Genomic DNA, 26,851 nt, shown 5'->3' with positions numbered 1-26,851 from the left:
GCTCCTGTGGCACACACGTGACCGATGAAAAGGGAACATGCTCCAACACTATATTGCAACCTATAAGCTCACTTGAAAGACAGTATCGAGAAGGGCTTCATTTCCTTCTTTAAGTGGGCTGCCATTTGACAGTTCCTCATAATTATTCAACACAAGTTCCTCTGGAAAAGCGTGTAGTCATACAATTAGGCGGCTTCTTTTTATTTCCTTTTTTAGTAATTCAATTCCTACCCCCTAAGGAGACTTGGAGAAAACAAAAAACAAAAACAAAAAACTCGACATTCCTGATCATTGCGATAATTCAAAAAAAAGGTCAAATCACACAAACCAATAACCTAGCGTAACCAAATCACCAATGCCCCTTTTCGGAGATCATGCACTTACTGCAGTGACTGTCAAAGTCAACCAGTTAGTCGAACACAAAAATGATGAAATTGAGGATTCAATGGAATTGTACTTATCTGATCTACTTGGTTTGATTAATGTTCAACGCCAATCAGGAGCACCAGAGGCAGCAAGAGCTATCAGGAAAAAGATCAAATATGGTGATCGATTACAAGAACAAATAAGAGCGCTACAACTCTTGGAGCTCTTGATTCTCAATTCAGGGGTCAAGATTGGCCCCATCATTGCTCGTGATGACAAATTATTGGATGTATTAAAGGGGATACTCAATGGTCATGGTAAAACAGGAGCTGGAACAAGCTATAACCCAAAGGTTCAAAAGACGGTGATTAACATGGCCGTAGGGTGGAAATCTGAGCTTGATGGATTGAAAGGGTACGAGTATATGCAAGGTTTGTATAAGTCAATTCCTGGTATGAAGAAGCGCTCCAAGAATATACGTCTGGCTGGTGGTGGAAGGTCGAGACGTAGTAGTGACGAAGACGAAAATGTGTTTGATGATGATTCAGATCCATATGGGGACGACCATGCCGTTGATGATGAAGATCGTTCTGATTCACCTCATCCAAGAACAAAATCACCAAAAGTCCCACCTCCACGTCCTACTACAGCGTCTCCATTTTCAATGAGTAACAAGAAATCATCCAATAGGAAAGACAAGTCGAAAAAGAAGAGGAAAATGAAGACTAAAAATGGCATTATTTACGCAGACTCTGAATATGGTATTCCACAAATCAACTATAAATTGGAAGCTCCAAAGATTAGAAAAGTGTTGACAGACTGTAACGACTATTCAATAACATTAAACAATCGTTTGTTGCAACTTCCACCTGACACATTACCTCAAGATGATGACGACATTATGACAATATTTCAAAAATGTAAAAAAATCAGACGAAAGATTTTGAAATATTTACAGTTTGTTGGTGCAGGGGATCCACTGGAAAAATCACTGGAAGTGGCAAAACAAGATGAAGAGTTTTTGGCCAAGTTAATTTATGCCAATGAACAATTGGTTGAAACATTCAAGAAGTTTGATATTAAAGCTGGATACTCTCAAGCTAATCCGGCACCTGCTGAGGAAGAAGAATCTAGTGAAAGTGCAGAAAGCTATTATTCTACTGACGATGAGGAAGAGGAAGAAGAAGAGGAAGAAGAACTCCCGGGTGACGATCTGATTGCTGCTAGATTACAGTCGGTTACTTTAGAGAACAAGCGACCACCACCACCACCACCACCACCACCGGCCCCTCCAGTCAAACCTATTGGTGAGGAACGCCCGCATCTGAGCAACGTGTCTGAAAGGCCAGGTCTCGCCAAAATGGAAACTAGTGAATCCTTGGGAGACCCATTTGGTGATAAGCACACATTTAGTTAAACTAAGTACTACTGACGACTACAGTCTGGTGCTGTAAGTCTAATACAAGGAACTATGTATCAGTCGATAATGTAAAGGAAGCTCTTGATGTAAGTTTTATCTGAAAATGTGTATGTTCGTTTACTTAAATGGTAGCTCCTGTCAGAAACATTTTTGATCTCCAGGTTTTTCACAGATCAATCGAACCACGTACAAAACAGCCAGCTTTGCCATTGATAAAGGAACTACTAGAAGATTGGAGGTGTTTTCTTATATGCTACTACTAGATGTCATCAGACACGAGAACCTCAACGTCCATTTCGAGGAATGATCCAAATAGGACAAGATCGAGCTCGGCTGTAGCGAATTGGAAAAAGCAAAAGTATAAGCAATACCAGCCACAATTTCTACATCAAACGATAGATAATCACATTCCACTACCTTCAGTGGAGTGCTTCCAACTTGATTATATTCTAAACAATGTGCTCAATGACGAATCAGAACAAGTTATTGACGACCTACTAAATGTTACTGCCAACTACCAGCAAGATTTAAGGAAGGAGATTAAACATAAACTATCAACTGAGCAAAAGATTCAATACAAAAATATCACTATAGGCAAGGAAGTCATTAAGATAAATCTGATTATCCACCAACGAAGAAAAAAGTTGAAGAAAGCTTTAGCATCATCGGGGTTTGGTAATTTCAATGATGCATATGATGAAGGTGAAGTTAACCAACTTTTGAGGAAAAGCATAGAGGTTAGTGACCGGATCAAGAACTCGATTTCTAAAGTACGACAATTTGAGGAGAAACATCGACCAGGTCGTGAGAGTCTAGTGAGCATCAAGAGGGAAAAGTATCCCAATTTGTACAATCTAGTAAGTAAAAAAAATGAAATGGAGCATGAAAGTCCTGTGAATGATGAAGAAGTCAGTGCACATTCTGAAGGTGATGATGAGGTTGAGACGGAGCATGTGCCGAGGCAGGACTTTCAAATTGAAGAGAACGAAGAATCACAAATGGAATCAGAATCACCATTTCTTGTCAAAACCGAAGCCCCAGCACGACAGTACCCTAGAGCAAACACCAACACACATCCTCCCGAGGAAGAAGATACAATGGACCCTTCCGAGTTTGAACTTTTCATGTCAAACAGTATTGTCAAGTATCGTGAACAGCAAAGTAAAAGTCTAAAAACCATCAAAACTGAAGATCAAAGTATAAATTCATCCTCGACAAGCTTCAAATCCGGTGGCAGTCCTTTAAAACTACTATATTCACAGTTAATATCCAATCCAAAATACTTAGATCAATACCAACGCGAGCAAAGTGCGTCGAAATATCCATTTTCGTCTATATTATCAATGAAGTCAGCAGCCACAATCAAATCAACACAACAGAGCTCACACTTTAAGAAATTGAGAATCAATGGAAGTCCTCTTACATCTGAACATTTCCGACGTGAGAGGGAAAAGCTGCTACGAAACGAGCAATCTGAGGAAGAAATAACTGCTCAAATGTTGGATGACTTACGTCTTGATCAAGAGGTGGGAGTTACTGACGAAAATGAAGATGTTTGGAACTCCTCGGGCATGAATACAGAAGATGAAGATGCTGATCTGGGGAACCGTGTTGATGACAATGTTTCCCATTCTAATGAGACCTCCTCCCTTTCATCTTCAGAGCTCGATACATCTGATTCAGACTCTTCGACTGATTTAACAAACACGCACCTTGCTAGTAACTATTACACGAATTTGAAGAACGACGTGAAGCAAAAACGACATCACCACAGGATCAAAAAATCCGCCCACAGAAGAAAAGCAAGGTTACAAGTGAAGGAAATGTCGCCTACGCCAAAGCATCAGCCATCGCATCATACCCTTAAACCAAAAAGCTCAATTTTGAAAACACGACAAACTTCTCCAATTAAACAACGACTAAACTTTCAAAGTATAAATCTGGCCATTGCCAATGAAGTTTACGATCGGGAAATAAGTGCACTTTCTGAAGTGAATAATGCCTATGGATCAAAGACTGAGAATTTTGTAAGCTCCTACAATGCGTGTGGGACTATCACTTTGAAGCATGGACACAAAGCTCATGGTGACCGTGAACAAGTCGATGGCAATCCTGTTTCCGATGGAGAAGGTAGTCCACGCTCAATATCCATTTTGAAAAGCTTCATGCAGTAGAAAAAGTTGTAGACAATTTTAACTACACAGTTTTTGTATTAGTTTGGTTATAGAATAGACAAGTATTATCTCCTCTTCAGAAATATTTGATGCAAAATATCATCCCCTCTTCGTTCCTATATTCCTCTTACGTTATCCACACGTAAAAGAAAAATAGTATTACAATGCCAAACACAAGTAGCCACATTTTCCAACTAATTCCAGCTCGCTGGCTCATAACAACCATCTTATTATAAGTATTCTTCAACGTGACTTTCCCCTTTTCGAATCCATTCGTAATTTCATCATTCAATTTAACCAGCTTATTTATCTCAACACCCATCTTCTCCCCCAAATTCTTCAACATGTTAATTTTAGCACCCATTGTGTTTAACTCTTCATCATTTTGTGATTCGAGTGATGATAGTAAAGATTCGTCAAATTTAGCATTTGATGAAGAGGATCTAGGAGTAGGGTCGTATGGTGATGATGACATGTCTGATCGCAGTGGTGGGGTTTGGCTGCGCAGGGGACGTAATCCTGTGAAGTTGTGGTTTCCTGGTGTGCTAAATAGCTGAGTACGCAAATCTCCTCTTTGATGAGCGCCGCCAGCGGCTGAGTACCTAGATGTCATTGGTATTGGTGTGAGTTGTAGGTTGTTCTGTGTTGTGTTGTGTTGTGTTGTTCACTTCTTCGAAAAAGAAATGTTCTGCCACAAAAAAAAAATGTCATGTCGTATAAATGTACATCGCATCATCTTAGTAATCACGCCGAGGCCACAACCACAGAACAGAGTTTACATAAACCACGTCGTCGATGTCACAAGAAGTTCCAAAGTCACTCAGCAATGTCAAGCACGTAGTGCTAATATTATCCGGAAAAGGTGGAGTAGGTAAATCCTCAGTAACGACACAAACGGCCCTTACACTAGTCAATAAAGGTTTTAACGTGGGTGTGCTAGATATCGATTTGACCGGTCCATCCCTCCCGCGAATGTTTGGAGTCGAAAAGAAACAAGTACATCAGTCTACTCAAGGTTGGGTTCCAGTACAAGTTTATTCCAAATCAGATACTGCCTCTGGAGGAAGTTTGAAATTGATGTCTTTGGGTTTCTTACTTGGTGATCGAGGCAATTCAGTTGTTTGGAGAGGTCCCAAGAAAACTGCAATGATTAAGCAATTTTTAAAAGATGTTGTGTGGAGTACTGATGAACCGCTTGATTATCTACTTATAGACACGCCACCAGGGACATCAGATGAACACATTGCAATCGCAGAGGAGTTACGATATGCCCAACCTATTGATGGAGCCATTATAGTTACTACTCCACAACAAGTGGCGACGGCGGATGTTCGAAAGGAGATTAATTTTTGTAAAAAAGTGAATTTCAATATACTAGGGGTGATTGAGAATATGTCTGGATTTATTTGTCCATATTGCGCAGAGTGCACAAACATTTTCTCCAGTGGTGGAGGTGAACAGTTGGCCAAGCAGTTAGATTTGACTTATTTGGGAAATATACCGATAGATCCAAGTTTTGTTGAATTAATTGAGCTACAGGATGATAAAGATAAAAAATTGATTGACTTGTATCAAAATTCAGAGTTGAAACCCATCATGAGTGATGTTATAGATAAGATTCTACATTTGAATTTGGAGTCACGGATTTAGTCTAGTTTCAAGGTTATATAGAGGTATTATAAACCATTTGCTTTCTTCCATTTGTTGATTCTTCTCTTTAAATCTCCTGCCGATTGTTGATAAATGTTTAATTTCTTATCCCATTTCATCTTTTCGTAATCGTCACCATATTTTTCATACAACGATTTCAACCAATCACTTTCCCTATCAGAAAGATGTCTTTCCTTCTTTACTTTACCGTGTTGCTCAGCATATTCCTCTAGTTGCTTAATGACAGAATTGTCCACTTTCTCATCGTCATTATCTTCTTTATCTTCAACCTTCATAGTTCCGTAAATCACTTTAAGCACCTCGTTTGTTTTTGGATCCCTTATGATTCTTGCTTCACCTTCCGGTATCTTGGCAGGATCATCAGTATGTTCAATCTCATCAATAGTGACAGTTTCATTATTATTACCCTTGTTTTTCTTCTTGTTCCTGAGTTCTGTCAACGTTTCCACTTTCTGTTCAACTCCACCCGCCATATGACCCAACTTGGCTCTCAACCCCAAGCGTTTATAATTTTGTTGTAAAGTTAATGATTTGTCCCAATTTTTTGCAATGATGGGATTTGAGTATACGTTAATGTTACGTTGTTTATCCTTTGTTCTTCTGGTGTTTTTCTTGACAGATGACCTAGCCATCTTTCTTTTCCTTACTGATACCATGTTGATGTAACTACTTTGATGTACTTCTGTTCGATAGGGGTTGCAATAAGAAAAGCGAAGAGATGAGGAAATTTTGTGTCTCAAATTTTTAAGAAATCAATTTGTTGCGACAAAGGAATTGACATAAAGAGAGATACCATTACCTACACTACACAAGACCTCATCCCTCTAGTGACCATAAATCAAAAGTATGTATTCAGACTTTACTGTGCATTAAAAAAAGATACTAAGAGGTACTCTGTATACCTCATATTAGAAAACAAATCTCCCATTAGGGCCCTATAGGATTAGTTATTGCCACAGACCTTGGGTTTCTTCATTACCTCCGCTTTCAACTACTCCAATATCTCCACTTTCTTCAACTCCACCAGCGCTACTTCCACCTCTTCCTCTTCCTCTGCCGCCTCTTCCTCTACCTCTAAATCCTCCTCTTCCTCTGAATCCGCCTCTTCCTCTTGATCCTCTCTTTCTGAATCCTGGTAAATTAGTTCTCTTTGGAGTGACACGAACCTCCCTACCTCTAAAGTCCTTACCATGCAAATCCTCAACCGCTTTGTTGACACTTTCAATATTTTCAAATTCAACATAAGCATAACCTTTAGGTAACCCACTATATTTATCAAACAATATGGTAACTCTCTCAATTACTCCAACAACATGGAAAAACTCTTCCAATTGCTCCGGTGTGGATTGATAGTCGACATTTCCTACATATATGGATCTTGAATCAACTTCTTCTTGTTTGGCCAATCTTTCGGCCCTCTCTTCTTCTGTCTCTTGAGATCTGAATGATCTTCTTTCGGGTACTTGCTCCTCAGTCATTGTCTCAAATCACTGTACTTTTATTTTGATAATCCCCCTTTGGTTTGTTGTTGTACTGCTATCCTTCACTTGATCGACAACCCGTCAACAGTTCCTGTTTTTCACTCAATCAATTGTCCTGATTGGTAATTGGAGTTAAAATTGATACAATTGTTCAATCTTATACAATGTTTGAGATCAATATTCAAAACTTTGTCATGAGTAAAGAATTATTGGGAAATGCTTTTGAGTTTGTTTCTTGGTAAGAAGAAATAATATATTATGTAAGGATTAGGTAATACAGTTTGCGCTGTAATGCTGTCATCAGAAAATGATGAAGCTTTGTTTCAAGAGTAATAGTCTGAGACTACAATGGGAACTCATAGTAATATGATCTCGTCTAGGTTCGATAAAGCATTTGCTTCTAGCATTTCGAGTAACAGGGATTTACTATGATTGCTGGGCAATTTTATAAGCTTACAACAGCTATAAATTTTGGTTTATGAGTATAGAAAGCCACACATATATATGGCTCAATGTCTTACATACTATGACTTCTGTACATAAAGATATTCAGGCTTTGTTTTGCCATACAAGTGTAGTCCGAGCCGTATGTCAAACTGTATATTCCGAAAGAGTTTAAACCTTTTTCCGAAAGAAAAAAGAAACCTTAGAAAGAATAATCAACTGATTTTTGTGACTTGAAAATGTTTTTGCAATTTCAATAATTAATAAGCAAGAAAGCAAATATCAAAAAGTATATATAAAGAACAATAGAAATCTCATTCTTCTTCTTACCGCATCAAGATACATATTTCAGCAAACTTACACTATGACTATTCCAAAAGAAATTACTCCATCAGACGACGTTAAACGTGCTCCCGCAGTCCCATACTACACGCCAGATCAACCAGTCAAAGCAGGAACTTTCTACCAAGATGAATCAAACCCAGATCAACAACCACCAGCTCTTTTCAAACCATTAAAAGTTGGACCACTTACATTACAAAATAGAATTGGTGTCTCTCCAATGTGTCAATACTCAGCCAATGATAAACTAGAAGCAACTCCCTTCCACTTGATCCATTATGGGGCATTAGTCACTAGAGGTCCCGGTATAACTATTGTTGAAAGCACATCAGTTAGTCCAGAAGGTGGATTAAGTCCTCATAATTTAGGGATTTGGACTCAAGCACAAGCTGAAAGTTTAAAACCAGTTGTTGAATATGCTCATTCTCAAAAACAATTGATTGCTATTCAATTGGGCCATGGTGGTAGAAAAGCATCTGGTCAACCACCTTTTATGCATTTGGAACAAGCTGCTGATGAATCAATTGGTGGATGGCCTGATAAGGTTGTAGCTCCATCGGCTGTCGCATTTAGACCTCATGGTAATTACCCAGTCCCACATGAATTGAGTTTAAAAGATATAAAGAGAATCATTAAAGAGTTTGGTGATGCTGCGAAAAGAGCAGTTGACATTAGTGGGTTTGATGCAGTTGAAGTCCATAGTGCTCATGGATACCTTTCTAATGAGTTCTACAGCCCAATTTCAAACAAGAGGACTGATGAATATGGTGGAAGTTTTGAGAATAGAGTGAGGTTCTTATTGGATGTTATTGATGAAATCAAGACTAATATCGATATCAACAAGACACCAATCTTTGTTAGAATTTCTTCGGTTGAAAATAGTCCTGATCCAGAAGCATGGTCAATTGAAGATTCAAAGAAATTGGCCGACTTGTTGATTGAAAAGGGTGTTAGTTTACTCGATGTCTCCTCAGGTGGGAATGATTATAGACAAGCAGCAAGATCAAACATCGATGCCAAACAACAAGAACCAATGCATGTGCCATTTGCTCGTGCTTTAAAACAACACGCTGGTGATAAATTGGTTGTCAGTTGTGTTGGTGGATTAGATAAGGATCCTCAACAATTGAACAGGTTTGTTGAAGAAGGTGCATTTGATGTTGCTTTGATTGGTAGAGGTTTCTTGAGAAATCCTGGTTTGGTTTGGAGCATAGCTGATGATTTGGGTGTTAGAACACATCAAGCATTACAATATGGTTGGGGGTTCTGGCCAAATAAGCAGCAAATTGTTGACTTGATTGTTAGAACTGAGAAACTTAGCGCAAAGGACTAAGCAGTGTAGAGAAATATATAGACAATTTATAAATTCTACTATATAAATACTATTTCTTATAAATATGAATCTTCGTCTATGCTTCAACAAATGCTCTGTATGTGGTAAACTGTTCATCACCACCATCTGCAATCAACTCAATGTCTGTATTTGGTGCAACGAAAAACACATATCCAGTATCAATTTTATCCACCTTGTTGTCACCACCAGCAATCTTAATCAGACCAGATCCATTAGTCGCAATGATGATAGATGGACCATCAATTGATTTGTAAGTCTGTTTACCTCCCTTTTTATCAAACACAGTTTGCAATACAGAAAACTCTTGAATTGGAGGATCAAACAAATTGACAGTAATGGCATCTCCAGTAGATCTTGGAAACTTTTTGGGTTGCATTTTTTGCTTCTCTACTGGCTCACAAGCATAAGTCAACATATCAACCAAGTTCTTAACGTCTTTGAATTTAGGAGTGAATCCAGCACGAACAACATTATCAGAAGCAGCCATACACTCAATGATATCTCCACTGATGTATGCATGTGGGTCTTTAGCTTGTAAAAACATGGCTTCACCTTTATTTAAAGCAACATGGTTCAATAAAAGACACCCACAGAATAATCCAATATCATTTGGGAACTGTTTGTTCAATCTTTGAATCAATTCAGGTAATCTTGGGTCAATCTTGGTAAAAATTTCTGGATTCTGTTTACTAGAATCAACTAAAGATGCTGCATGTTTATTTATTTCACTTTCCTCGGTATTCATCAACTTGCTGAAAATTTTTTGAATTAAAGAACGATTAGTTTTATCATCTTGTGTACCAGTTTCTGCATTTGGTTTAATTCCAGAAACAAACTCCATGACCAAATCATCACCAATGATTTGTTTCAACTCAGAAACAGTTTCCAAAGTAGATGCCAATTGATCAACTGGTTTAAACCCACAAAATCCTTCAAAATCAGTAACAGCAATAGCCATTTCTGGTTTATGATTATCATCTGGGTAATTCTTTGGATCCTGTTGATGTAATTGAGCACCTAAAGCCTTATCTGGATGAGCTTGAATCGACAATACTTTTTCAATACTTAAAACTTTAAATAAAAATGGCAATTCTTTAGATGAACCAAATTTTGTAATGATGGAATCTCCCAACAACTCCTTTGGATGAGCAGTAATCAAGTCACGTAAAGTTTCATTATTGAAACCAATAGCCTGTGATGGAACTGATGGATGAGTACCCATCCATAATTCTGCATATGGTTTAGATTCATCAATGGTGATTGAAGGATCTGATTTCTTGACAAATTGAGCCACGGCTGATGATGAACCGATTTTACCCCAGTCATAGTTCTGGTAACCGCATTGAAGTCTAAATAGTTTATCTGACATTGTTTAAATGGAGAAGATACTAGCTGTTTTTAGATGATAAAGAGTTAAGAATGAAGTAAAAGTTAAAGAAAACAACGTGGCTGTTGATTGATGAAGAAAAAAAAAAAGATACGTTTCTTTCTACTTGAGTATTCATTACACAAAACCATTTATGTTTATATTTTTTATTTTCGGAGAAATTAACAAAAACAATAACAGCTAACACTATATACAGGATTAAATCTAATTTTCATTCGTATACGCGTCATCATCCTTGAATCAATTGATACTCAAACAGAGCTTTGATGCACTGACTAAATAACTGTGTTATCAAGAGAGATATTTCCAAATGAGGTCTACATAATCAGTCCTATAATCACAAGAAAGACTCTACAAATGTAAATAAAAACTGTAAATCGTTTCCTCAATTGTCCTAATCCTTATTCAGCTTCTTTGGTAAGAATGCCCCATTATTAACTCCAATTATACCACGAGGCTTATTCCTATGTCTTCTTAACCTCATAGAAATAGAAACCAACGCATATACAACAACAACGAGTGCCAAATATCCCCAAATTCCACAATCATGAACATAATTCATCGAATATAACAACCCACCATATGGAGACCCAACAAACTTCTTCTCCACTTTGTTATCTTTATGCAAGAGTGACATCAACACCAGTTTGATTTGTTTTGGTTCATTCTTTAATTTATTATTGTTTAAATCGGTGTCCCAGTAATAACGATGATCTTTAGTTACCACAATTGCATCGCCAACTTCATAATCATTAGGATTGATTTTCCATCCACTGACATACCTGAAGTTTTTCAGCTTTGGTTTATTAATAAATGTGAAAACGACATCATCATTATTGAACAAATGAGGAACTTTTTTCCTCATTGCCGTCATAATTGTCAATGTTTCTTCATTCTTGGCTCTTAATTTCTCCACTTCTGCCTCTTTTGATGCTCGTTGTTCAAGAATTTGGTTAAAGTAGTAGCTTTTTTTAAGGAAATTGTACTCGTGTGCCACCAAAGATAACTTGTACAACGCTTCATCAGTTTCTTTCAACTTATCCAAATCAACAAAGATTATCACAACTTTTGCATCTTGGACATCATCAACATGATCTTGGTTGACAAAGTAAGCAGAGACCAATTCCGGAGTTAATTCACCAATAAATGGGTATTGTGCCCGTTCAAGGAATTTTTCAATCTCATCATATTTTCTCATTTGTTCAAGAGCAAAATTCTGATAAATTTCTGGAATTAGACAGTTATCTTTCAATACAACAATAGTAGGGACTTGGGTTATTGAAGTGGCAATTTGCATACCTTCATTATATTCATACTTTTCCAGTTCATCATAATTGATGTAATCAATCAAGTTTTCACCCATGGTTTGCACATTTTCAAGAATTCGTTTATGTTTACCCTTGTACAATTGGACATTGAATGGTGATTTTTGTAATGTGCGCAACATGTATGGCAACACTGCCTCGTCTTCAGGTGTCACATTATCAACATCAAAGAAAAACACAACTGTCACTTTACTCTTTAATGGATAGTTTTGTGCAAATGGTTCATGTCTCAACACCTTGGTGAATTCCATAACTTCTGTGATTCCTCTTGCTGATACAACTTCGTATGCACTATTGACAAATAGCTTATTGACCCACCATCTCATTTTGTTAATTTCTAATGGTCCATCGTAATCAAACCTTATAGTTCCCTTATCTTTAGGTAAAAACATGACAAATTTTGGCCTTGACGGCTTGGAATTTTTATTTAACTCCAATCGCTCACAAACTTTTGGATAATCTTGACATAACAAATGACCCGAATCGGCCAATGAAACAATCTTGTTACTCAATCTATCCCACAACTGTTTAATATGCAAGCAATCAACGCAATCATCACTAAATCTCAACTTCCCACCAAGGTCAACACTATCCCATTGTTTCTTATTGGCTTGCCAAAATGAAATAAAAATTGGTTTCGTAATTTCTCCACTAATAGCTTTCAACATTTCATCCACATTCATTTCCTTCGATGCTGATGGCATACTAGAGGAAGTAGGATCATAGTCAGCTATTGATTCCTGAATATAACTAATCAAATTTGCTTCAGTTTTCTCCAATGTTCTTGGAAAAGAGCCAATGTTTTTTGATTTACCAGTAGACTTACCATCCTTATCCAAGATGGGAGCATATAAAAGAATGTTTGGATAAAATTCAATTTGTTCACGTTCACATAAATCACCGCTCTCAACACAGTTTACTTGTCGCATATCGGTGTTTGTATTGGCGAATTTCGATTTGTACATCCCGTACGCCTTTTTCCAAGTGGGGAAGAAGCTTTTGCAATGGTGGCAATATGGGGAGTAGAACTCAACGAGGGTAAGTTTTTGACTTGTAACGGAATCAAACTCTTCTGTACCCATTGTTTGAGGAAGTTCTATATTATCTTGTGGAGTTCCTGCTGCTCCTGCTTCATCTTTAGCTGCCTCTGGTGAATCTGGCGATCGCTTGTCAAGATGCACATTGTTGGCCAATACTGTGCCCGCAGTTAGATATAGCAAACTTAGGCCAAGCAACTTCATATTAATAGCAAGTTGATGAGAGGTGGCTTGGGGGGTTGTAGATGCTGCTGATTAGTTGATTGATGATGAAATCTCAAATTTTCTGAACGAAAAATCAATCACAGTAACAAAAACACGCAGAGATTTTTCTTTTCCAAATCGGTCTACGATTGAGAGCTTTCTAAAAAAAAAAAAACCTCTATAGATTGAAAGAATATGTAATATGTAATGCTAATCCAAATCTCTATCAATGAGCCATCTTCTTTGTCTTGCCACCAATCTCCAACAAATAGGTTTTGAAATACTCAAAACTGACTAATGTAACCGCACTAGCAGGCACAGTTCGAATTAAATTTGTAACGTAACCTGCATAGTATCCACGTAAACCCTCCTTATGATATATGTCCGAAATGGTTTTTAAAAGCGATCCTTTGACATTTACTTTTGCACCTTGCTTTTCACCATTTTTCCTCATTTGTAATCGAGTACGCAATATTTCATGCGGGTAAGTGATTGTACTAGCAATCATTTTCGATATGGATGATGCGGCAACAAGTCGCCACAAGAGTCCCGGTACTTCATTTTGCTGATCAATGGTACTGCAATGTAACCACGACTTCATTTTTTCATAAACTGGGAAATGGATCCCTACATGAATCAAACCAAATAATGACGGCACCAATCCACTATAAAACACTCGAATCCCTTCCTCTTGATACATTGTCCTGAATGCATCAATTGTTCCTCGGTATACCACATCATTAGGTGATTTTTTCGTATTTGATTGAATCATAAGCCTCGTTTTAACAACCCAAATTGGATTAACGGCAATTGAACTGGTCATACCTGCCGTTACTGCTGAACAAAAATGGTTTAATTCTGGACTATTGATATTCCAATGCCGATGTATAAACTGTGGATAAAATTTTTTGGCTCTTTCGTAAACCGTGAAATAAATTGTCCATGTCGGGAGATAACCTATTGTGATTGGTACCAATCCTCGATATAGTCCAGTAACTCCTTCTGTGCGTAGTATCTTTGTCAACATATCTCGAAACCCTAGTCTATTAGCCTTATCTTGTTGAGCTTGAAGTCGTGTTTTAATAACATCAAGAGGACACACAACCACTCCAGCCAAAAACCCCGAGGCTGCTCCTGCCAAAGTGACAAGCTGGGTATTCGAACATCGTGATAGAATGTTTGGTGGGGCAATTTTGCCCAATGCCTCGAACTTGTGTCGTACTGGGAATGGTTCTTCTTGCTCGTTTCTAAACTCAAGGTCTTCTCCATGTATGATATCGGAAAATGCAGGACTAGATGCATATTCGGATGGGTCGTGAATACTTGTGTCACCTGTCATGGTAGTTGGTTCAGTCATAAGTCCAGTTGTTGTGGAGAAATTGTTTGGGGCTCTTTGAATGGATGACAAATTCTTCAAAAATGAGGTGTGGGATTCTTCAAAAAAAAATAGGTGACGATGTGATGGAACAGGTGAGCTTATGGATGCAACATGTGTAGATTAGAAGATGTGACAGTCAAGATACTAAACAAAGCCTGGAGCAGCAAATCAGAATATGTATGAATAGACCGGTGTAATTGTTTATCTTAGAGAGAGAGAGAGAGAAAAAAAAAATTGTGTGTGACTGTTATGGCTTTCAATTTTTCAAAAGTTTTTTTTCTTTCCTTCGGTTGATTTTGAAAATTGCAAAACTAACCGAAACAAGAAGAAGAAGAAGACAAAGATTCCATACATCAACAAAACTACAATCCCACAATGGTGAAATTCCTACTCAAAGTATTTGGTGAATTAAACAACGTCACTGATTTAGAACCAGTTGATACACCTCAATCACCATACGAATACACCTTTCAAATAGAATGTACAAAATGCCGAACCATACACGATAAAGAAATCCACATGAACCGATTCGAACATCATGAAATGAGTGGATCAAGAGGAGAAGCCAGCTTTGTGTTTAGATGTAAAGAATGCAAAAATGAACATTCAGCAAGTATATTGAGAACCAATGAGAAGTTGGAGATTGGTGCTAGCAAACCTGTTAGTATATTGGAGATTGATGCAAGAGGTTTGGATTTTGTCAAGTTTATACCTGATGGGAAATTTCAAGCTGTGGGGGAAGAAACTGGAACCAAGTTTGATGAAGTGGATTTGGAGGAGGGAGAATGGTATGATGTTGATGAGAAGACGAATGAAGAGGTGTCGATAGTTGATGTTGAGTGGACCATCTCCCGCTCGTAGGGCATAGCTTGAATGGTGATGACGAAATAATGATGATGACGAGGATGATGAGGACATGACGAAGATGATGAAATGGATTAAAGAGCAGAGTAAATACAGGTTATAGCTACATATTACTACAAACACTGTATTCCTAAAACTGTATAGCTATATAAACATAGCAAAGTCGATGAATCACATTTCCGTGTGGCCCTCATTGCGATCTCCGTATTGATTGCTCAATCTAATGAGTCACATTTCGGTGGTACATGGTAGCGTACCGGATCTAAAACGCAACTAATTCCCAATTGGGAAAGTGTTGATTTTGCAATTTTATGAGTCTTGTGTTTTTGAAAAAAATTTCACCCTCTTTTTTTGCAGCAACAGAATTCCATATACCAAGCACGTAGAAAATGGAACAGATCTGGAATATAAATAGGCAATGGAATTGTCCTTTTTTGAAAAAAAAAAGATTTACTCTTATTCCGTAAAGAATGTTAACTTATATCCTACAAGCTAAAGCTGAGCTTCACAATGTTGCAAAAGTGCAACCAGTTGATGATGAAACATACCCCCATGATTACAATTTCAAGTTCCAATGCAATGGGTGTAAGACTATCCATCCAAATCCAGTACAAATCAATCGGTTTGACACTTTCCAAGTTACGGGGTTTCGTCGCTTAGCTAATGTTTTGATTAGATGTAAAACTTGTCGCAGAGAGAGGTATGCTATTATTTCCAAAGTTGGGAAAGGATGTATTGAGAATCAAGATTGTGGTGGTGGCTTTGGTGATAATACTTATTGTGATATTCTAAAGATTCATACTCATGGAATGAGGATTTTGGGATTCATACCTGATGATCAATTTGAATGTGTTACAACAGATGGTGAGCTGATTCAAGGAATAGGGTTGTTAGATGGTGAGTGGAACGAAACTGATGAAAACGGGAACGAGTTGAAGATCCTGAATGTGGATTGGAATTTGAAATTGGTATCCGAGAAGGACCCAAAGTATAAGTAATGGGCTTCCAAAGTTGAATACGCTGTGAATTGTGAGCTCTGTGTAATGATGTCATGGGTCTTGGGTCATGGGGTCATGGGGTCATGGGGTCATCCCTGGTGTAAACCGGAGATATTATCCCGTTGACGCCCTTTACTCCGATGAAATTGAAGTAAGACTAAATTCTTTGTGTCATGTTTTAATAATTTTGTCGCCGATAACCAGTAGAAAATAATAATATAAGTCCGAGAGAATAAAAAAGAATATAGTGCATAGAAAGCACCCTCTGTTCGCCGTGTAAGATATTCAATAAACGCATCGGCTTATGGTAGAGACACTGGGTGATTATTAAAGAAAATTCGGTGTGAGGTGAAAATCTTTTTGTATTTGGTCTTCTGTATAGAAAACGGCAACTGCGGTTAAATACAATAGAAAACACAAAAGATTGTTCTCGGAATTTAGTAGCAAATATAAAACTAAAAGATATATATATATAAAAGAATAGCAATTTCATTAAAAACACTCCTTTCTTATTTTTTCTTTCTCTTAATACTAATCAATTGAAAAGTAACTTTTTAGATATCTATTCACAATATGGCTGGTAGTATAACAGAAGCAATCACTCAACCAATCAACGACCAATTGCACAAAGCTACAACAGGCGGCAGTGGTGGTAACAATGCTGCACCAAAAAAAGGGGGAATCGTTGAATGGACACCAGAATATTACGCTGCTTGTACCTTGGGTGGAATTATTGCTTGTGGTCCAACCCATTCCGCAGTTACTCCATTGGACTTGGTCAAATGTCGTCGTCAAGTGGATGGTCATTTATACAAGTCCAATATGCAAGGATGGAAAACCATTCTTAAAACCAAAGGAGATTCAATCTTTACTGGTATTGGTGCTACTTTTATTGGTTATTCTTTCCAAGGTGCTGGTAAATATGGTTTTTACGAATTCTTCAAAAAGACATATAGTGATTTGGTTGGACCTAAATGGGCCAATGATTACCAAACGGGTGTTTTCTTGGCTGCTTCTGCCTCGGCTGAGTTCTTGGCTGATATTGCCTTGTGTCCTTTTGAAACTATTAAAGTCAAGACTCAAACTACTATTCCTCCATATGCAAATTCAGTATGGGACGGATGGAGTAAGATTGTTAGTAAAGAAGGTTTTGGTGGATTGTATAAAGGTATTGCTCCATTATGGTGTAGACAAATCCCATATACAATGGTTAAATTTGCCAGTTTTGAAAATATCGTCAATGGTATCTATTCCTATTTGGGTCATCCTAAATCACATTATACTTCATTACAACAAACTGGAGTTTCTTTCACTGGTGGTTACTTGGCTGGTATTTTGTGTGCTATTGTGTCTCATCCTGCTGATGTGATGGTGTCCAAGATTAATGCTGATAAGAAGGCTGGTGAAACTACTGGTGAAGCCTTGGGTAGAATTTATAAAAAGATTGGATTTGCTGGGTTATGGAATGGATTACCAGTGAGAATCATTATGATTGGTACATTGACTGGTTGTCAATGGTTGATTTATGATTCATTCAAGGTGTATGTTGGTTTGCCAACCACTGGTGGTCATTAGAGAGAGATATATATATATAATACTAGACTTGTTTCTTCTATAAAAGCTGTTTTTACTGTGTATTATATGTTTATAGAAAGATTTAGCAGAAATATCCAATTACTTTAGAGCTTTGATACACTTAACTCCATACGTTTTTGAATAAATCATCATCCAAGACGTTTATGTTGTTGGATTTGGGTGTATTTGTGTATGACGAGGAGGAGGAATCATTCCATTCTGAATTCCAAGGAGTCGAGGTGGTTGCTAATGGCTTATTGTTGTTGTTGTTGTTGTTTAATGATCCTGTAGATTGTGCCTGTGGTTTATTATACATGTTGTTTGTGTTGTTGTTGTTGTTTAAATTTGATGTAGAAAAAGATGGTTGAAATTGAAGCCCAGCTAATGAGTCAGATAAAGAATTGACACTATGGTTTGCTTTGTTTGAATATGGTGGTGTCTGTTGTGGTTGTGGTTGTGGTTGTACAAAGCTATTAGAAGCTGATGGTGATGCATATAAAGAAAGAATTGATTTCTTCAAATCTGGTCTAGAATTACTTGAAATTGATCCTCCTGTGGATTGTGCTGATTGTATTTGTTGACTTGGTCTTGACTCTAATGCTGATGCTGCTCTTGCTGTCCCTGTTGTAGACGGCGTACGCGATTGAATTGAGGGAGAAGCTGGCTTTGTTGATTTATGCGAAGTGAATAATCCAAACTCATCATCTAATAGTGATCCTTGTTTTGTAGTAGATGCAGTAGTTACTTTCTTGGTTGGTGCATTGTCAAGAGAGGAAGTTGTAGCAGCTGAATTGCTATTCTGTGTGGTTGTGGTTGTACTGCTAGTTTTCCCTTTAATACTAGCAGGATTAGGAACTGTCGAAGATAAACACCATTTCTTCAAATCATACTTTGTTCTTATAAAATTCTCAATCTTTGATTGATCAGGTACATATCCTTCCGGCAATTTCGCTTCCCAAAACCCATTACATTTGGCATTACCCCATTGAACAATATTTTCAATTTGATCATCTGTCCAAGCGTCCAAATCAACCGATTTCACTTTTGATATATGTGTACCCATACTTCTATGTATACCTGAGCATCTAATGCAAATAAAACATCCAAGGTTCCATGATGCCCATCTTGGGTTTTTGTTTACTTTACAATCAGCACACGAGCGATTGGGCTCTTCTTTTAGTAATTGTTTTAATATCTGTTTGTGGCGCTCCAGATGGGTCTTTTTGGAGGATGGTAATGCAGATGAGGAGGAAGTACGATAGCTCATGTGGGAAAAGGAGGAGTCTCTGTGTTGTGTGGGATCTGTTAGACTGATCTAATCTTGCGTGTGTATTATGTGTGTTGAAATCAACAACAACACAACGTTTGAAAAAATGAAAAAAAAAAAAAGAAATTCTGACATTTCAGTGTCGTGTGTATGTAAACTGCGACATTGAACGAGACTAAGGCGGTAATCAGAAAAGGGTGAGATAAACCACTTTAAAAACAAAAAAATATTCACTAGATAAGATATTGAAGTGCATTATTGGTTTATAAAGAATTCACCTCAAGGTTGCGATTATCACGGCTTTGAAAGTAGAAAAAGCCGGGTTTCGTATAAGACTTTGCGCTCGAGAGGGGTAAAAATTGTCCATCACACTCTTTTTTTAAAGTTTAAGCCCAGATGAATATATATGTACAGAGTACACTTTATAGTCTAAGAGGATCGATGCGTACGGAACTGTTAGGATGTTGTGTATTTAGATACCAGAATTGGAGAAAAAGACCAGTTTATTGGTGTGCATTAGCGCCTTTGTTGGAGACAAATAACGGGCTGTGACTTGCGCATAAGGACGATATTTTGAACATAAGTACACTACTTTGTCTCTCTTTGTGTAACGCATATTCAAGAATAAAGGTAGTGTACTATTGTACAAGAAAATAATAATAATTTATTTATTATTATAGAGAAGAGAAAGAGAAAGAGAGAACAAAGAGAAAAGTGAAAATGTATCACGGATAATTTTTTTTAATTTTTCTCTTCTTCCTACAAAAACCAATCAATATCTTCTTCTTCTCTTCATTCATTAATTTTCTTTTCATCATCAACAACATAAATAACAACTACATATATTTCACGAACTACCTTTACACCAGGTTAAATCAACATCATTCACTTATAGCATAGCATTTACATATTCACATTCCCTTTTATTCTTCCCCCCTTTCACTCCCAGACCATTTTCCCAGCCTCGGACTTAATCAAAGTTATTCCTATTCAATTGAACTAGAAGTGTCCCACCTTTATGCAGACAACTTTCTCAATCATATAATAATAATATCACAAATAATACATAACCCACTTCCATTTATAACTTAATGTCACGCTCATCTAGGCGAGATTATTCGCTTCTGGAGATCAAGAAGCATGATCAACCAACAGATTTATGGATGGTACTATACAATAAAGTCTACGATGTCACTGATTTCTGCAAATATCATCTAGGTGGAATAGAAGTGTTGTATGATTGTGGTGGTTCTGATGCCACGCAGGCATTTGAAGATGTTGGCCATTCTGATTTTGCGGTTGAAATGTTGCAACCTTATTTAATTGGCCAAGTTATAGCTGATGAACAAAGAGAGTATCATACACTACCGAAAGATTCACAAGAAGGTACTGAAGTCATTGAATCAATCAAGTTTGATGAGTTGGAAAGTTTTGAGAATTTCAATGATTATATCTTGAGAAGAGTTATTGAGTCAACTAATTTAACAGTATTGGCTATTGTCGCATTATCATCATTCATTTTACTAGTTTTGATACACACGAGTAGGTGATTAGTATGAAGAGATTTTACATCAAATACTACGTGCGTTCCTTTGTTGGTGGTGGTTGTTGTTTTTTTTTTTGCTTCCTGGATTGGTCAAAATATTTTCCATTGGCCAAGGCTTTTCTGCTGTGGTTACGCTGGCGTAACTTTAAATTTCAATTCATTTCAGTTTTACATTCTCATTTACATGGCATCTGTTCCAAGCCCCTCGTCTTGATGATGTCAAATTCGTTTATTATTTTAGAAGTTAAGTAGAAAGCATAAATAGAGAAACTTATTTTAGACTCGTTGATTTTTTAAACTTTTGAGAAAAAAAGCATAGTACTTTTGTTACATTTGTAACGTAGACTTCTTACATTGAGGAGTAAGTAAGTACTGTAGCATCTTCTTCTGTTCAGGATGCGTGAATTCGATTATGGGATACTACGGGAGGGGTTTACATGTATGTATAATCTTCTAGACCTTACATTACAGAAATGACATCCCGAAAGAAAAAAAGAAATTTTAAAGCACATCTTCTTTCAGAGATGCATTTCTGTTTTGATCTTGGTTTTTGGTCTCTAGTGTTACCCCATTGCAATTTCGTTACCAAGACCAAATTCAGAGATACTACCAAAGACATTCAAATCCACATTTTAAGCTTTTTCATGAGATATTCGTACTCCTACTTAATTTATATTTCTTGACAATAAACCCGGAACTCCATCTTATTCTGTGAATTCGGCTAAAAAATTATTAAAAATAAAAAAATAAAAAAATAAAAAATAAAAAAAAAAGAAAATATCTACCTCGGTTTAAGGTTTCTTTAGCTTTTGTGTTTGGAGAGATTGTTCACATAGTTTTAGTACTATATTTCCTCTTTTCAAGCTCAATGAATTGCTGGAGTCGAGAAAGGGGGGGTATTAGGAGTTTGGTCGACGCTCCTCTGATCTGAGCTGACTGTAGAGAACGTGAAGTTAAAAAAGAGCGGGGCTCTTTCTTAGCGGGATATCTCTCTTTGATCAGAGTGGCCATGAATTTAAGAGTCTAACTAAATGAAGCTATCTTGACATTTCTCTCTTATGCTATGAATAGAATAACTCAAAAATTGCTTAAGTTAGTCAATTACTGATAATAATCTGACTCTTTATAATCTCATTGGAAATTTTGTAATAGAGTGTAAAATTTTGACTTCGCCTTTACTTTTTTTTTAATTCATTTTGCAACCAAAATCAACAAAAAATTTAATCCTCTTATCAGCCAAAAAGGAAATTAAAGTTACTGTGTTCACACAGGAGGACGATGATACCGTGTATATGTAGCTATACTAACCGATTCCCTGACTTATACTGGTGAAAAGATTATACGCCATTTGTATTCGAAAGACAATTCTTATAACCAATACCCTTTAGTCGCCCTTCTTCGATAAAAATTAGAGCTGCAAAAGGAACTATAAAGACAATATCATGGATCCCTTTTTAAAAGAAAAAAGAACACGCCCAAGGAAACAGCTTGATATTCGGCCACTGTGATCATCAAAAAAAAGTTAAAGCTCCCTTGCCGGGAATCGAACCCGGATCTGCTCGGCGCAATCTTTCGAATTTTTTTCTTCAAATGAGAGCGAACCGTGATAGCCATTACACTACAAAGGACTTAGTGAAAATCCTCCCTTGCGGGGAATCGAACCCCGATCTGCTCGGAACTTACAATTGATGTTTTCAACTGAAAGCGAACCGTGATAGCCATTACACTACAAAGGATGTTTCACGACTTTTTAAAATTTGGGGTTGTTAAGAGAATATAGATTCAATCACGTTTACAACTAAATTACCCCCTAAAAATTGCCAAAATAGGAAATTGTGGTCCGCCACCTAACATAGAACTCAAGCTCTGAATGCGATAACAAAAGGAGATGAGGTGAAGCTGATCTATACTGTTTATGACTGGGTCTCAGCATATATCTATGGGCCGTGTAGCCTGATTAGACAAGAGATAAGTGTAAATGACCAGTATATCTGAAGATCTACATTAGAGGAGCCATGGAGAGTGAAAAAGAATAGAGACCCGTCCTTATAGGGAACAGTAGGTCCCAAAATTGCACCCGTTATTAAATAAAACGGCTAAGCCTATTATTAAGTGATAGTCTTATAGTTATAACTATACGAAGGTATCTCAGAAGATATAATCTGACAAAAGGATACAAAACTACAAACCAACTGGCCTTTGATGGAGCCTTAGATGACAAATCAAGACCACTTAAACTATTGTACCCTCCTTAAGTTCTCTTAACTGAAGCATTGTGTAAAGAAAAACCTCACCAGTAATCCTCCTACGCAAAGAATACAATCCTAATACTGCGTTAAAGTAGCATTCTTTTCGGGTTCACATAGTTGCAACTTAAATTACTCGTTTAAATCTGGTTAATTGGCTAATTTTTGACGTTTCTCGAGCTTAGAGATCGTATTGCATTCAGTAAACAAGTAAAAACATACTTAAGAGGCTCCGAACACTCTTGCTTGAAATGGTTGTCAATGGTGTGTGTGGGTAATTACCTAAAAAACAGAGACCATGTGAGTGTAAGATTAGCACAGACTTTGTCATATTTTGCGTATAACAGACACTGAGCTCTAGAAAGAAAGGTTGGTCATTATTTGAAGCTGTTTTACAACTCTTTTACGATCCCATTGACACTCTCTCTAAGGAAACGTTCTTGTAAATTGACTCTTTTTAGCAAGTTATAGATTGAAAACCCTCTACTCTTGCTTTAAACGAAGATTTTGCTACAACAAAGTTGAAGTTGTGTAGTTCATTCCTAGAAAAAAAAGACAAAAAGAATTGAGTACGCACCGCAAAAAAAAAACACCACCAGCGAAAAAAAAAAACGGGCCTACTCAAGTTGGGGGAATTCCAATTTTGCCCTTTTCACAAACTAAGCATAATCGTCACCCTACTTAAGTACCCACCCACACAATGTCTGACGAGGAGTTATTTTCAGAAGATTCATACGAATTCGAGTTTGAAGAAGACGATGAAGAGAATGGAGGAGATGGGGGAGGAGTAGGAGGATTAGGTGGTGGTGGATCAGGAGATGATTCTAACGGCATCAATGAAGATGGTGAAGATCAAGGAATTGTATGTACTGGAACCAATTAAGGAACACTATATGAGTGATGTACTAACTTTAAGTATAGGAGAATCGATATTATATGGCCAAGAGTTATAAAGATGATGAACCAGAGAAAGCGATTGTGGAATTAAAAAAGATTATAGATTCATCAGGTGGTAGTGATGACACTGAAGATAAAGAATGGATATTCAAGTCTTATAAGCAATTGATTAAGTTATACTTGGCTGAAGATAAATTTGATGATGTATTGACTACAATGGAGCTGATATTACCCATTTTACCACTACTACTAAATCATAAATCATATATTGAAGAATCCCTTTCTCGAATGATTGTCCGATTTGCCAATGTACCAAATTTAGATTTTGTTAACCAAGTGTATCAATTGTTGTTGGATCAAGAATATTTCCACAATGATAAGCTATGGTTAAAAGTTAATGCAAATTTACTTGGATTGTATTTGGAAACTGGTGAATTGGATAAGATTCCACATTTGTTACGTATAATTTATGACAAGTTGCCCCAAATACCTGAGTCGATTCGGAAATTGTTTACATTGGAGATTATTGCTGGAGAAATTGAATATTTATTCAAATTGAAGGGGGGTAAAGAGGGAGAAGAAGAAGAGGGACTATTGGATATTCCCAAATTGACAAATTTATACAAACAAAGTAGTAAATTCACCACGGCGGTAACACACCCTAAAATATTGGGAGTTTTATCTGAATGCGGTGCAAGAGTACAGTTTTTCCGTGAAGATTATGACCAAGCACGAGCTCAATTTTATGAAAGTTTTAAAAATTATGATGAGGCGGGTGCAATTGCCAAGAATAAGATTTTAAAGTATCTTGCCTTGTGTTCGTTGTTGTGTAATCATGATTTGGATCCTTTCCAGTCTCAGGAGACGCAAAGTTATGCCCAGTTTGCTGAGTTTGATAATTTGAAACGATTGATTAAGGCGTATAAGGATATGTCGGTTATTGAGTTTATGCAAGTGTTGCTGCTGCAGCTGGATGATGAGTTTTTCCAAGATGAGATTTTCAAACAGGCTATAGTGCAGATTATGGAGAATTTAAGGATTAGAGTATTGATGAAGACAATTGGTGATTGTACTGGTACTAATACTGAGTTGACATTTCAAGAATTGTATCAAGTTTTACAAGTTGATGATGAAGATGAGTTTGGGCGATTGTTGTTAAAGTTGACGGGTACAGGAAGGTTAATTGACGCTAAAGTTGATTTTGAAAATCAGTTGATTATTCGTGAATGTGCATCTTCTAGTTTATTAGTTCCAACTACAGCAAAGGAAATATACTATAATGTGAAACTTTTGGATACATTGACTACACCACCACCACAAGATGCTGATTCTATGGTTATCGAAGAAACAAGTTTACTATTTTCTGGAAGCAATCATCATCAGTCTCCATCATCACAAGAGCTTAATCTTTTATCAAGGATGTTTTTTGTTATTGATCGACCCAAGAAGCCTCAAGATTGGTTTAAATCTATTGAATGTTGGTATCTGTATGTGTTGTCGTTTCTTCCCAAGACACGTTATTTGGAAATTAGTCAACATGAACAAGTACTTGATGAGATTGAGAGAAGTAAACTACACAGTCAGGGTGACAAGAGTAATAATAAATCTTCTTTAGCTGTGGCTAATGAGTTGGCTAATTTCAATACTGGATTATTGAATCTGACTATGCAGGATGCATATGGTGGTGGCGGTGGTGGTGGTGTTGGAGAAGAAGATGATGATATGGAGACTATCGAGGTAAAAAGAGTCAATTTGTTGCAATCGTGGGTGAATGCATTGAAGAATTGATAAAATAGAGTAGAATACAAAGAGAGTTGGAGAGAGAAATGGTATTGGATATACCGGTCTTTAGGTCAGTAATCTGTTTTGCTCCTCTGTGGTTGATACTAGATATATGTGTTAATAGCAACTATAAGAAAGATAAAGATAAACGATGGAGTATTTGATTGTTTATAGTGTTTGTTTTGTGGTTTTTGTTGGTTTACTATTGTGTTATTGTTATTTGGTGTATATACTTTCCTAAAAGGGTTAAATTATTAATTGCATCAAGACGCGTTCTTCTTCTTCTTGCTCATTCGTTCGTCTAACAAAGAAATAAAAATAAAGATAAAAATATAAAAAAAATAATTTCATTAACCACACACAAAAGGGGAGGTATAAATATATCTATTGTTAGTTGTTGAGGCGGGTAGACGAAGAAAAGTCTTGTACAGTAGAGGAAGATTATAGTGTGGCTGGAGCTTCTTATTATAAAGCTGTTTTTTCCTTTTTTTTTTTTACTCCTTTTTACTGTGTGTGTGTGTGTGTGTGTAGTAATTAATACGTTTTAAATAATTTTACCCGAAAGGAGTGTTTTAAAGATTATGAAAATTTCATCTATTATTTTAATCTATTCCATTATCATTAAGAGTACATTGTATAGTAGTAAAGTAGTTTACTACTGTAACACCTATATGAACTTACCAGCCTCTTTCGTTATTGTTGTTCTTATATGACTATATTTGTATTTGTATTTGTGTTTGCCTGTTTTGGTTTGTGTGTGTTTTGTTCTTCTGTGTTCAGTGCTTGTAGTTTTGATAGTAGTTCAATGTACTCTTGTATGTATGTATGTTAGTAAATACCAAACTGAATCTGAATCTGTCTGTCTTCTATTTATGCTTGTGTGTCTGTGTTTGTCTCTCGTGATGTATTTGATCTGCTTTGCATATATGAAAAAGTTCTAATGTCTTTGACGTTAACTTCGATATATTACAAGTATTTCTACTGGGTAGTAGTAGTAGTAGTAAGTATTCACTTAGTCAGGAGTAGGAGTACTAAGTTTGGTTAGTTACTTAGTTATATTGTTTTACTAATGGGTATGTTTATAATATAATAT

The 26,851-nt window shown here is 36.8% G+C and overlaps 16 protein-coding genes across 16 annotated transcripts; 9 read left to right on the top strand and 7 right to left on the bottom strand. All coding sequences in view use genetic code 12, as the record gives it.

The window, feature by feature from the left end:
- Nucleotides 1–355: 355 nt before the first annotated feature.
- I9W82_002994 (uncharacterized protein) lies at nt 356–1,783 on the top strand (the record flags this gene model as incomplete). Its single annotated transcript, XM_067691910.1, has 1 exon — nt 356–1,783. One exon carries the CDS (start codon nt 356–358, stop codon nt 1,781–1,783), a length of 1,428 nt encoding a protein of 475 aa, XP_067548343.1.
- A 266-nt stretch (nt 1,784–2,049) lies between these two features.
- Nucleotides 2,050–3,960, top strand: I9W82_002993 (uncharacterized protein; the record flags this gene model as incomplete). Its single annotated transcript, XM_067691909.1, has 1 exon — nt 2,050–3,960. One exon carries the CDS (start codon nt 2,050–2,052, stop codon nt 3,958–3,960), a length of 1,911 nt encoding a protein of 636 aa, XP_067548342.1.
- Nucleotides 3,961–4,087: 127 nt separating this feature from the next.
- I9W82_002992 (uncharacterized protein) lies at nt 4,088–4,573 on the bottom strand (the record flags this gene model as incomplete). Its single annotated transcript, XM_067691908.1, has 1 exon — nt 4,088–4,573. The coding sequence occupies one exon, from the start codon at nt 4,571–4,573 to the stop codon at nt 4,088–4,090; it is 486 nt and encodes a 161-aa protein (XP_067548341.1).
- A 182-nt stretch (nt 4,574–4,755) lies between these two features.
- Nucleotides 4,756–5,610, top strand: I9W82_002991 (iron-sulfur cluster assembly protein; the record flags this gene model as incomplete). Its single annotated transcript, XM_067691907.1, has 1 exon — nt 4,756–5,610. One exon carries the CDS (start codon nt 4,756–4,758, stop codon nt 5,608–5,610), a length of 855 nt encoding a protein of 284 aa, XP_067548340.1.
- A 26-nt stretch (nt 5,611–5,636) lies between these two features.
- On the bottom strand, nt 5,637–6,287 carry I9W82_002990 (uncharacterized protein; the record flags this gene model as incomplete). The annotated part of the gene is made up of 1 exon (XM_067691906.1): nt 5,637–6,287. The coding sequence occupies one exon, from the start codon at nt 6,285–6,287 to the stop codon at nt 5,637–5,639; it is 651 nt and encodes a 216-aa protein (XP_067548339.1).
- Nucleotides 6,288–6,578: 291 nt separating this feature from the next.
- Nucleotides 6,579–7,109, bottom strand: I9W82_002989 (uncharacterized protein; the record flags this gene model as incomplete). Its single annotated transcript, XM_067691904.1, has 1 exon — nt 6,579–7,109. The coding sequence occupies one exon, from the start codon at nt 7,107–7,109 to the stop codon at nt 6,579–6,581; it is 531 nt and encodes a 176-aa protein (XP_067548338.1).
- Nucleotides 7,110–7,920: 811 nt separating this feature from the next.
- Nucleotides 7,921–9,231, top strand: OYE32 (Oye32p; the record flags this gene model as incomplete). The annotated part of the gene is made up of 1 exon (XM_067691903.1): nt 7,921–9,231. One exon carries the CDS (start codon nt 7,921–7,923, stop codon nt 9,229–9,231), a length of 1,311 nt encoding a protein of 436 aa, XP_067548337.1.
- Nucleotides 9,232–9,307: 76 nt separating this feature from the next.
- On the bottom strand, nt 9,308–10,621 carry PMI1 (mannose-6-phosphate isomerase; the record flags this gene model as incomplete). Its single annotated transcript, XM_067691902.1, has 1 exon — nt 9,308–10,621. The coding sequence occupies one exon, from the start codon at nt 10,619–10,621 to the stop codon at nt 9,308–9,310; it is 1,314 nt and encodes a 437-aa protein (XP_067548336.1).
- A 412-nt stretch (nt 10,622–11,033) lies between these two features.
- On the bottom strand, nt 11,034–13,205 carry I9W82_002986 (protein disulfide isomerase; the record flags this gene model as incomplete). The annotated part of the gene is made up of 1 exon (XM_067691901.1): nt 11,034–13,205. The coding sequence occupies one exon, from the start codon at nt 13,203–13,205 to the stop codon at nt 11,034–11,036; it is 2,172 nt and encodes a 723-aa protein (XP_067548335.1).
- Nucleotides 13,206–13,431: 226 nt separating this feature from the next.
- I9W82_002985 (NAD+ transporter) lies at nt 13,432–14,562 on the bottom strand (the record flags this gene model as incomplete). The annotated part of the gene is made up of 1 exon (XM_067691900.1): nt 13,432–14,562. The coding sequence occupies one exon, from the start codon at nt 14,560–14,562 to the stop codon at nt 13,432–13,434; it is 1,131 nt and encodes a 376-aa protein (XP_067548334.1).
- Nucleotides 14,563–14,958: 396 nt separating this feature from the next.
- I9W82_002984 (CXXC motif containing zinc binding protein) lies at nt 14,959–15,444 on the top strand (the record flags this gene model as incomplete). The annotated part of the gene is made up of 1 exon (XM_067691899.1): nt 14,959–15,444. One exon carries the CDS (start codon nt 14,959–14,961, stop codon nt 15,442–15,444), a length of 486 nt encoding a protein of 161 aa, XP_067548333.1.
- Nucleotides 15,445–15,917: 473 nt separating this feature from the next.
- On the top strand, nt 15,918–16,445 carry I9W82_002983 (CXXC motif containing zinc binding protein; the record flags this gene model as incomplete). Its single annotated transcript, XM_067691898.1, has 1 exon — nt 15,918–16,445. The coding sequence occupies one exon, from the start codon at nt 15,918–15,920 to the stop codon at nt 16,443–16,445; it is 528 nt and encodes a 175-aa protein (XP_067548332.1).
- Nucleotides 16,446–17,018: 573 nt separating this feature from the next.
- Nucleotides 17,019–18,020, top strand: I9W82_002982 (Cu/Pi carrier; the record flags this gene model as incomplete). The annotated part of the gene is made up of 1 exon (XM_067691897.1): nt 17,019–18,020. The coding sequence occupies one exon, from the start codon at nt 17,019–17,021 to the stop codon at nt 18,018–18,020; it is 1,002 nt and encodes a 333-aa protein (XP_067548331.1).
- Nucleotides 18,021–18,141: 121 nt separating this feature from the next.
- On the bottom strand, nt 18,142–19,287 carry AGE2 (Age2p; the record flags this gene model as incomplete). The annotated part of the gene is made up of 1 exon (XM_067691896.1): nt 18,142–19,287. The coding sequence occupies one exon, from the start codon at nt 19,285–19,287 to the stop codon at nt 18,142–18,144; it is 1,146 nt and encodes a 381-aa protein (XP_067548330.1).
- Nucleotides 19,288–20,378: 1,091 nt separating this feature from the next.
- Nucleotides 20,379–20,837, top strand: I9W82_002980 (uncharacterized protein; the record flags this gene model as incomplete). Its single annotated transcript, XM_067691895.1, has 1 exon — nt 20,379–20,837. One exon carries the CDS (start codon nt 20,379–20,381, stop codon nt 20,835–20,837), a length of 459 nt encoding a protein of 152 aa, XP_067548329.1.
- Nucleotides 20,838–23,779: 2,942 nt separating this feature from the next.
- I9W82_002979 (uncharacterized protein) lies at nt 23,780–25,764 on the top strand (the record flags this gene model as incomplete). Its single annotated transcript, XM_067691893.1, has 2 exons — nt 23,780–23,941; nt 24,001–25,764. 2 exons carry the CDS (start codon nt 23,780–23,782, stop codon nt 25,762–25,764), a joined length of 1,926 nt encoding a protein of 641 aa, XP_067548328.1.
- Between the last annotated feature and the right edge of the window lie 1,087 nt (nt 25,765–26,851).

Source organism: Candida metapsilosis (assembly GCF_017655625.1).
Source record: "Candida metapsilosis strain BP57 chromosome Unknown scaffold3, whole genome shotgun sequence".
Lineage (NCBI taxonomy): Eukaryota > Fungi > Ascomycota > Pichiomycetes > Serinales > Debaryomycetaceae > Lodderomyces > Lodderomyces metapsilosis.
The sequence above is the reverse complement of the archived record's forward strand: the minus strand, read 5'-3'. Positions and strand labels throughout refer to the sequence as shown.